The sequence below is a fragment of the Cardiocondyla obscurior genome, unplaced genomic scaffold, assembly GCF_019399895.1.
Source record: "Cardiocondyla obscurior isolate alpha-2009 unplaced genomic scaffold, Cobs3.1 scaffold54_0_224330, whole genome shotgun sequence".
Taxonomy (NCBI): Eukaryota; Metazoa; Arthropoda; class Insecta; order Hymenoptera; family Formicidae; genus Cardiocondyla; species Cardiocondyla obscurior.
This window is the reverse complement of record NW_027228801.1, coordinates 56,704-67,923: the sequence shown is the minus strand read 5'-3', so window position 1 is coordinate 67,923 and position 11,220 is coordinate 56,704. Positions and strand designations below refer to the sequence as shown.

General features: G+C 33.0%; 1 protein-coding gene across 1 annotated transcript; it reads right to left on the bottom strand.

Annotated features, from left to right (window-relative positions):
• Positions 1–2,559: 2,559 nt before the first annotated feature.
• LOC139112827 (uncharacterized) lies at positions 2,560–4,353 on the bottom strand. Its single transcript, XM_070673854.1, has 3 exons — positions 4,200–4,353; positions 3,435–3,941; positions 2,560–3,392 (listed from the first exon to the last, which is right to left on the bottom strand). Exons 1-3 carry the CDS (start codon positions 4,351–4,353, stop codon positions 2,560–2,562), a joined length of 1,494 nt encoding a protein of 497 aa, XP_070529955.1.
• Between the last annotated feature and the right edge of the window lie 6,867 nt (positions 4,354–11,220).

The following is an 11,220-nucleotide window of genomic DNA, read 5'->3' as shown; positions in this document are numbered from 1 at the left end:
AAGGAAAAGTTATTTTTTCCTTTTTCTATGATGGACAGGCTATCAGAGTTGAGATATTTATGAGCCTTTAGGTTTTGATTTTTTTGTCATGTTCAGACAAATTCCTTTTGTCTGGTTTTCGTTGGCGCCCGTTTACAATTTGTTGCATGTTTTTTATGCTTTCACGCAACAACTTGTACCGGAATATGTTAGTGTTATGAATTGTCTTTTTGGAAGGTTCTGAAGTTTTTCTTTTGTATTGCAATTGACTATGGTCTACCTTCCCCTTAACTAAATTTTTTAATACGTGTCGAAAAAAAAACGCGGAGTCAGAGACGTAACACAATGGTATAATCAATATTGTTAATACTGATTATTTAAATATATCATCTTAGTGGATAAATAGAAAAGTGTTCACTAACAATGTAAAATTATTAGTATTTTATTTACCAATGTTTAATACATTTAAAATTTTTGAAAATAACTATATGAGTTATATTCAAAAAAAGGTAATATTAAAAGAAAATATGGCATTAGAAATTAATATCTTAAACCAAGCTATTATAAATATCTCATCTAATGTACAAATATATAGTTTTATCAGAAATGTTTTACAATTGGAACAAACATTATTTTTTATGGATAAACTTAATATATGTTTGGGTGCTGTTAATATTACAAATAAAATTGAAGATGAAGAACATATTCTTCATCTTCAATCAAATTCAATCAAAATAAGCCATATCATAATATGGCTTATAAAGATATCTCTGGAGTATGGAAACATAAAAAATGTACCATAATAATTTCAGAGATTTCAGGTTTTATAAAAATGTGTAAATTTTGTGTAAATAAAAAAACATTATTACAACAAAAGTATTGCCGGAAAGAAAAAACTAATACAATTAAAAGAATTAGATTGTCAGTGATGACTATTAATAACTACTCAATAACTACTCAAAAAAAAAAAAATTATTGCAGTTGCGAAAAGCATATTATACATCAGAAAAAGCGAAAAAAAAGAAACAAATATATAGCTAAAAAATTAAAAAAAGACCTAATGAATAATATGCATAAAGTTAACGAAATATGTAAAACAACTATAGAAACTCAATTGAAAAGTAAAAACATTTTTAACAATTGTAAGGCCGTTAGGATCGACACGCGGTCGATCCGCGTAAACAACGCACCGACACGAGGTCGGCCCGTAAAAAATAACGCGCCGATCGAAGGAATGGGGGCAAAAACGGGTCGGAGCACAAGCGAATTCCGCGAAAGCAGTCAGTATTATTCGGAAGTAAGTGTTACTTGGAAACCGAATAAAGAAAGCCGACGCGCGATATAATAAAAGAATAAAGATAACCGACGCGAAAGATAAGAACAAGGGATCCGTGTGATCTATTAGGCGAAAAACGGGCCGTGAGTTCTTTGTAGATTATTAAGTATTGTAACGTGACGGTTTTCGCTGTCTCGTCGCAGCTCCCCGCAGCCGTCACAGGGCGCGGCGGCGCCGGGCGGATTACCGTAGCGAGAAAGGAGAGAGGGGTCGCAGGCGTTTTCGGGGAACTGTTTTAGCGAGTGGAAAATGCGTAATCTAATTGCCGCGATACTTTCTGTCGTTACTGTATGTTTCTGAGGCTACGGGCCATCGGCCCCGTGCGGGCAACGAGACTGGCATAGACCGCGTACGAGGAGAAACTCTCGCAAGACGAAGAAAAGGAATAAGCGCCCGGGAAAAAAGACCATCCGTTCCGAGAGCGCCAAGGAAAATCCAAGATCAGAAAAAAGCACCCAGACCTACTTCATCACCAAAAGTCATCAAAGGGAGAATCGGCGCGGCGGAAAAATGGGCAAAAGACTTTTCAAAACGCGCGCGGATAACGTAACTCTGAAAGGGACCTCGCGAGGGCAGCCGCGTTCACGGGGAAATAGGCGATTTCGCGCGAGGAAAAATCCGCGAGACCCCAGGGAGGGGAATACGCCGAGTCTCGTGCCAAAATTTCGTACCGTCCTCGCTCTCTTCCGTGTTAGTGTGCGAACCAAGCGGACATCACCAGCGAGCGAAAGATTGTGAGCGAGCGAGACCGAGAACGAGTCTTTGTGGAAAAGAGAGCACTGAGAAAAATATTTTACTGCTGTTATGTTATTATAACAAAACACAAGTATCCACAACAAATTTTTTTTGTAGCTATAGTGACAGCAAATAACATTGTTCTGACAACAAATATGATTTGTAACTTTTGATTTGCTACAGTAGCAATACATAATAACATTTACTGATATGTTGATTTTACAAATCATTTGTTCGTCTAACTTTTTATTTGCTACTGTAGCAACACTTAACAACATTTGGTTATTTGTTGTGTTTACAAATTTTTTGTCATTAAAACTTTTAATTTGTTAATATAGCCACACGTAATAACATTTGCTCATCCGTCAATTTCACAAATCATTTGTCGTTTTAAATTTTATAATTAGTTTTAATAGCAAACTAAATTAGTAAAAATTGCAAATACTTTTTTAACAAATTATTTGTTTCATTAACATAATATTTCTTACATTTAATTACATATTTAAATTTTACAAATTGGAATGTAATATAACATATTTTTCCCCATTTGCCATTGCCATTGCATATGCGTACGTTGGATATGGATCAAGTAAATCGTTTATATTGATACATATCCAATCTTTTGTTGTTGCTACTTCATACCCTAAAACATGTTCATACAGCCCGATATTTACAAGTTTTTTACAAAGGAGAAGTGGGCAATTGCTATCACTTATAATAATTTGATTCACTTCTCCAAACAATGGACATAAATTCTCAGCGCCTACGATTACCACCATGTTTAATTTATATGTAGTTCCTTTATATTTTATCCATTTATAACTCGTGCACTCACTACCTTTAAGTTCAGGCGGAAGAACTTGAATAAATGGTAGAGTTTCATTAAATGATATCGTCTGCCCTGGACTGGTTTCTAAATCGGGTATTAAACCTTCCTTAGTTAAAAATCGGTGGCACAAGGACATTTGGTGCTTAACAGAAATTGAATACGATATATTAACACGAGACATATTAGATGCAGCAGCTTGAGTTAAATTTCGTTGTTTGGCTTCACATCTAATAGTTGATAAATGGGAAATTGGGCCACTTTGTTCAATTATTGTGGGATAATGTATTAAGAAATGCAATTTTGGAGTTAGAGATTCGCCTGCTAATGAAATAAAAAGTTCATGGTGTTCTTGGATTAATACTTTCAAATAAGAAATAGAACCTTTTGATAATTTTTTTGCAAGGATTACATCAAGAATTTGACGCATTAATAAGTATAGTTGCCAGTATGGGTTATCTTCGTAGACTAAATCACCCACAAAGATTCCAAAAAGTCTAACAAAACACAGCATTTCTAAACCGGTAAATTTTAATTTATTTTTTTTTTAATGATCGATATATATACGTGGTGGTTTATTTAATGAATCTTTTGGTCCATAACCAAACATAAGCATTCTATTATTTAAAATTTCAAGGTTAAAACATTTATATTTGCCGTGAGTGAGATTTCTTAAAATGATCAGCATGTCAACATTGCATAGACCTTCCCGACCATCATGCAACTCGTCTACAGTATAATTTTCTGTAAAGTGATAAGAGGAAATATCGTGAAATACACATTCTTCTTTTATACCAGTCTCAGAAGTGTTGTCTAACTGAATGTCATTATTATAATTTATTAAATTCCTTAAAAGACTAGGATCTTCTTTTACTGCTTTCTGCGTGTCTTTTTTGTGCATTTTACAGAGTCTGCAGAAATAAGAAGCAGAAAAAGATTCAACTAAACCAAATAATTGATGTAATCCTAAATTATCACCTGTTAATAAACCAAGAACGAAATAAACTCGTTTTACTTCAAGATTACTTTGAACCAAAATACCTTCGTTTTCTAAGAATTTCAAAACTTTAATTAAAGGAAAAAACGTTTTTTTGTTTTTAAAATGAGATCTAGCCCAACTTTTGAATAATAATACTAAAAAAATATTCTTCAATAGAGAACGACATTCTGGAGGTAAACACGGCAGTGAAACATATACTGCTCCAAGTTTGCCAGAATGAGATCCAAGTGGATTATTTACCTCAAAATCATCAAAATATATAAAAAGAGGTAAAACAACATCTTCCTTTGAATATTGTTTTCTCTTTATAAATCATAAACGACCTTGAATAAAATTTTGAAGTCCCGAATTTTCTTTACTTAAATAACTCATGTAAGCTAAAGTGTCTTTCAAAATATTAGGCAACTCAAAAAATTTTTTTAACACAGAATCTAAAGAAACGTATTGACCGTATACAGCATCATATTTTCCTTTCATGATATTGTTCTTTCTTTTATTACAAAAAATTTTGCCAATTTCATAAGGAACAGGAGCAATATAATTTGTCGATTTTGAAAAATGTTTAAAAGACATACAGTGGCTCACGAAAGTCTACATACACCATGAAATATCGGTAGTTCACCATTAAAACAATTACTTTAAGAAATATAAATGGTAGTAATAAAGTTATTATAATATAAAACTAGTAATCTTAAAATATCATGCATATTAAAAAAGAAATAAACGTAAAAGAAACAAAAATTGAAATAATTGACAAAAATAATTTCACAAAAGTGTACATACACCTTATAATTTCCGTGTTTATTTGATACAAAGTAGAGGATGTCGCGATTTATTTACAAATATTGTAAGCGGCAATATAGTGCGCATTGGTTCAGTCGCTTGTAAGCTTTATAACTATCACCATGCGTCGAAGCGAAATTTCAAACGATATAAGAAAACTAATAGTTTCTTTAAAAAAAAGGGCAAATCACTAAGTGAAATAGCAAAAACTGTAGATAGACCTCGATCATCGGTACAAACTGTATTGCGGAATTTTAAAAATCGTGGAACAATAGAAAATAAACCGCGTTCTGGACGTCCACAGGTGCTCTCAACAAGAGACAAACGACAGATTTTCAAAGAAATTAAGAAAGAACCAACGATCAGTGCGGTAAAAATAGCGGAAAATATCAATTTAGAATTAAGAAAATCAGTACATCCAGAAAGTATCCGGAGAGTACTGCGAAATGGAGGATATAATGGTCGTACCGCCAGACGTAAACCATATATTAGTGACGTGAATCGAATTAAACGGCTAGAGTTTGCTCGTGAATATCAAAATAAAGATACAAATTTTTGGGCTACAGTATTATTTACCGATGAAACAAAAATCAATTGTTTCCAATCTGATGGACGGTCTTATGTTTGGCGACAGCCAAATGCTGAATTAAAAAAAAAAAAATGTTAAACCGACTGTTAAACACGGAGGACAGTCAGTAATGCTTTGGGGCTGTATGTCGGCAACTGGAGTGGGTACTATCGAGTTTATCGATGGTACCATGGATAAATATAAATATATTAATATTTTGAAAGCAAATTTAAAGAGAAGCGTGGAAAAATTACAGCTTGGCGATTGTTGGATTTTCCAACAAGACAACGATCCTAAGCACACATCCAAGGTGGCAAAAGAATATCTGTTATATAATATACCGCAACAATTGTATTCTCCACCTCAATCGCCAGACTTAAACCCTATAGAGCATTTATGGGAAGAATTAAAGCGGCGCCTTAGAAAAAGACGAATTACTGGACGCGATAGCCTTAAAGAGACAATAATTGAAGAATGGAATCAAATACCGGAAAAGGTCACTAAAAATTTAGTAGATTCCATGCCTCGGAGGATGGAAGCCGTTCTGAAAGCCAAAGGAGGTGTTACAAAATATTAATTTATTGTTTGTTAATTTAAAATAGCATTTTTTTGTTACTGTATGTAGACTTTTGTGAAATTTGCGATAAACATTATTTAAGTTTTTTGTTCTTCTGTATTATTGGTTTCATTAAAATTTTTCATATATTTACAGTACTAGTTTTATAATATAATAACTTTATTACTACCATTTATGTTTCCCAAAGTAATTGTTTTAATGGTGAACCGCCGATATTTCATGGTGTATGTAGACTTTCGTGAGCCACTGTATATTTCGACGTAAAATTTTTAAAAGGATTTTCTAAAGCATTAAACATATTTTGTACTTCTTGGATGTCGTTCTGAGCACAGTCGTAATTTTGAAGAATATTCATTATTTTTTGTTTAAGAAGTGCTAGATATTCACTGCCAATCAAAGAATTTACATCAGCTATCATTGTTTGGATCAAGTTTCGTGGAAAACGAGGATTACTAAATAATTTTGAAATGAACATTTCAGCTGATTGTTGAATAGAAAACTCAAATTCTTGAGAAGATATAGATTGCAACTCTTCGATTGTTGCTCCGTCGTTAAAATTTTCATCAAAAAAAACTTGTTCCTCTGATTGCTCTGTAAATTCTCTGATTGTTTTTTTCTTTTTGTTTTGTTCTATTTCTTTTTCTTTTTTCTCTGTTTGTGTTAAAACAAAATTATGAAAATTTTTTTAATGTTTTCTATAAGAATTTTTTGATGAGGAATTACGGAAACATTGATTTTCTCCACATTTATAAATAAGAGAATTAGGATGTGAAATAGTTAAATGAACAAATAAACTGCGAATAAAAAGAACATTTTTTTTACATAAATAGCACGTTGGCATTTTTATTAACACTATTTCTTTAAAATATAAACCAAAATAAAATTTACAACGCGTGAACACAACAAATTAAATAAAAAAATTATTACAATAAAATACTGTTTTCTGATAAAAATTCTTTTAACAAAACTTCAACCGTATTGTAGTGGGGATCGTACTGTCGATTACGTGGCATTTCGTACGCAGCGCGTTGAATAAATTGCCATATTTGAGCTGATTCGGGCGGGTATAGGAGATGAAGTGCATGAAAAACTTTAAAGCATACGTCTATGGCTTTTAGCGGAGTCTCTACCTCATAATAGTTTTTAAGCCCCAAAACGACAAAATTTTGGCTAATGTTTTGTAAATCCGGACCGACGAGGACCACTAAAGGTTGAAGATTGCAACCGTATTGAGCAAGTTTTTCTTGGCGTAACAAAAGCTGATTTTCTAAGTCTCCTATAATCTGAAAATTTAAAGAAGTAATTAAAGCAAAAATAATTATTTATTAAAAAAAATATCATCAAAATACAAATTTATTTTTACTTTTACCTTTACATGAAGAATAAAACCTTCCTGCATTTTTACTTTAGAAGGGCGCCATTCTTTAATTGCTTTTGTTTGCTTCCGCGCATTCACTGAAGGAAATAATTGTGCAATAGAAAATAAAACTTTTATAGTTATTTGATCTAAAATAAAAATTTATTTATTAATTTAATTTTATTTATCTACTTTATTTATTTAACTTATTTATTTTATTTATTTATATATTTATTTATTTATTTTTTTAATTTATTTTATTTATTAATTTTATTCATTTAATTAATTTTTTTTTTATTTTATATACCTTCAGGTAATATATTAGTATCTGCAAAATCTTTTATTTTATTTTTTAACTTCCCAAAAAGAAATTTGGACAGTTTGGGCCAGTTGACGAATAATTTTAAAGTGTTATCCGGATTTTTATTTTCAAAATCAATTTCTAACTGTAAGAAAGTATAAAAGTTATAAAAATTATCAAATTGTAAAACGGTATTTTATAAAGTAATTTTTATATTTACTAGAGTATAGCCCTTTTCATTAAGTAAAGCGGGATACTGTGCCATATACTGACCTACAGAGATATTATTAATTAGTAACTCGTTTCGGCGCTGTCCCGAAGTTTCTTGCCAATTCTGTAACACTTTAAACCACGGTTGGGAACTATTTTTTAACCACAGTATGGCGTCATTATTTTCTATTTCTTCATTTTCAGTTATTACTAAAATCAAAATAATTTATTAAAATAAAAAGCAACGTTTTTTTCAAAAATATTAAGTAATTATCACGCGTAAATTAAATATATATATTAATGTATATTATACATACATTCGTCACTTTCCCTTGCTCTTTTTACTCCTTTTTGTTTACCTTTTCTTCCTGAAGAAATAAAACTTAATTTTGCGAGTTCTCTTCTCTTATTGTACCATTTATTATATAATTTTCCCTTTCCGGTAATGCAAATTTTATTTGTGTTATCAATATCAATGTATGTTTCCTATTTAACATATTTTTTTATAATTAATATAAAAGAAAGCTAAAAAAATTGTTTTTTTGTCGACATTAAATGTAAAAACTTAGAATAATATGAATATAATTCACCTTTGCTTCAGTTGGAAACAATTCAATTATTTTATTTGCAATTAAATTTAGTCTTTCAGGTGAGAGGCTGCGTTGTAAAATTAAACAAATTTTAAAGATTTTTAACAATTATTTTAATAATAATGATAGAAAAAACCTTAATAAATTGTACACTAATAAACTTTAAAAAATATATAAATACCGTTTATCTAAATCGTCTTTTAATTCATAATTTATTATTATTTCTGATAAATAATTTCTAGTTCGAAAATTTAGTTTGTTGTTATTTTTAAATTCAGGAAGCACAATTATGCCTTTATCATATTTTTTAAGAATTGATTCAAGATCCTATAAAGAAAGCATTATCATAATAAATATATATATATATATAAATATATATACAGGGTGTCTCAGCCCATATGTAAAATCCTATACAGATAGGTAGGTCTTGGGGAGATAAATAAAAAAGTTTTTTAACATTTTGAAAAATTTTTAACCGTTATTGAGAAAAAAATTGATTTGTCTAGCGCAAGAGCGACAAGGAAGCTGCGGGCGAGTGAGCGCGACAGGCGAATGGCTAGGAATGGCGCCGTCGCCTATCGCGCTCACTCACGTGTAGCTTCCTTGTCGCTCTTGCGCTAGACAAATTAATTTTTTTCTCAATAAGTATTGAGAATTTTTCAAAACGTTAAAATACTTTTTTACTTATCTCCCCAAGACCTACCTATCTGTATAGGATTTTACACATGGGCTGAGACACCCTGTATATATATATATATATATATATATATATATATATATATATATATATATAGTATATATATATATATATATATATATAAAGAAAAAAAATTAGGTGATTATATGGCATGCAATAACATGTGTACGTATACATTTATATGAATAAAAGCTTATTTTTCTATAGGTTATGCTTTAGGGATTATAATTATTTTCGCCCTGGTTGGCGCAGCTGGTTTAGGCTGACCCACTGCTCCACGTTGTTGGGCCCTGCTTTATAGTTCAGCACCACCCCGGTGCTCTTAAGGGCTGCTCCCGTTGATTCCAGGGCGTTCGCCAAGCTCCGCTCCTGGTGGTCGCCTTTCCTTTGGATGGAAAAATCCACCTCAGCGAATTCCCCCCAGGAGGGCCGGCGAATAGATATTTGCTTCCATTGTTTTTCAATGAAGGCTTTCGCGAGGGCGATATCTCTTTCTTGCCATCCTGATGGCTCGATGGGCTTGATGTTGTATGTCCCACACGGGATCGCCTGCCATCGTTGTTCCATAAACCGTTCTTCCAGGCGGCAGCAATCGAATTTCCGACGGTGAATTTTTCGCCCCCAGTCGCGTAGGTGGATCGTGACGTCAGTGTGCGACGCCACCTCTTCCACGATCCCCCTTTGCCACCGCCTTTTCTCCTTGACCGCCACCAATGTCCCGACCTCTACTTGGTCCGGCGCCAGGGTCAGGTTTTTCCCGATCCTGTTTATCCGGATCGTCAGGAATTGGAGTAGTTCATTTATTTCTTTCTCTCCGTTTTTAAGCTTGACCCAGAAGAGGGTCGGCGACTCCACCTCCAAAACTTGGACCTCCAGCGGTGACCGGGTCAGCTGGTGTGTGTCGATACTTTCGATGGTGGCCATCTTCTTCTTTTTCTTCTCTTTTTTAAAAAAAAAAAAAACAAAACTTTTCTCTTCTTAACTTCTTTCTTCTATTCTAAAATCAAATGATTTTTCTTATAAGAGTAAAAAGGGATTTTAATTATGGTTAATAAACTGTTTAAGACTTATATATATATATGTACATATATGCCTATATATACTTATATATAAATAAAAATTAATGTTGCGTGTACGGAAATACACGAGGTAAATGTAGTTATAATGAAGGGAAACTGTTGCGTGTATGGAAATACACGTGGTGATATAGCTGGATTTGTGATTGATTTTTAAAGGAAAAATTTAATTATTTATTATTTCTTTTTCCTAATGTCGCAATTGAAGAGAGTAGGATGCATTCTCCCGGTCGGGTAAAAGTGGATAGTGTCGCTCTGGTTCTGCATTGAGTTTCGCTTCGGATTCCTCGTCGGTAGGTGGTTCATTTCGCATCTGTTTTTCGTTTTCTTGTTCGGGCATTTTGGGTGCGCTGGGTTTTTCGTACCTGCGCCTCTTTTCTCCCAAATGTAATAAGAGTTGCGTTAAAGAATCCCAGATGGCTCCGATTAGGTACAATGACCATTCATATACAGTATGTAAAGCGTATCCATGAACTAAAGTGTCGAGAATTAATTTGACTCCGCGAATGCATAAGAATATTCCTAACATTCCGGCGCTAATATTTCCAAAAATCAAAAATTTACTCCACATTCTATTCCATGCAGAGGTTGCTACCTTTTCTATCGATGCTTCGTCCATTAGATTCGAAATCAGGCCCCCGTGGACAGTTGTAGGCTCCCCCATTACTCCCCTCGCTACCGTATTTAGTAACGCAGGTCGTTCCGCGGGGAACATTATGTGATCTCTTAGATGTTCGAGATCCTTTTCGCTGTAAATTCCGCTTGCTGCAAGCGATCCTGGATTCGTATAATGCCACGTTGGTTTAGTCATTGGTTTGATGGTGGTGGGAGGCAAAGTTCGTTCAGGTGTAGGTATCATTCGATACCATTCATCGTTTAAATAATACATAGGTGGAATTACTCGATTGCATGAGATTTGTGTTCCGGTTTTTGTTAATATGTGTGTTCGTGGAGATAAGAAATATGTTTCATTATTTTTCAGTACCGGTAATTTAGAATAGCATTCTTTAATGTGCTGAATTTTTACATCAACCGGTGTACATTTTATTATATGTACAACCTCTCCAGAGATTACAGCCATATAACCGGGCCCCTTCATAATTTGGTATGCGAATTCGTCAGGTGAGTTAACTGCGATACTTAAGGCGTTTTTTAGTACTTGTTGTTCTAAATTACAGCGTTGCT

Bases quoted from the DNA above. Each gene is read 5' to 3' on its own strand.
- LOC139112827 (XM_070673854.1), bottom strand. From the start codon at position 4,353: ATGAAAGGAAAATATGATGCTGTATACGGTCAATACGTTTCTTTAGAT. The intron at 3,942-4,199 runs GTCGTTTATGAT...CTTTAATTAAAG, and splicing joins ACTTCAAAATTTTATTCAAG to TTTTGAAATTCTTAGAAAAC. The intron at 3,393-3,434 runs TCGATCATTAAA...TTACCGGTTTAG, and splicing joins TAAACCACCACGTATATATA to AAATGCTGTGTTTTGTTAGA.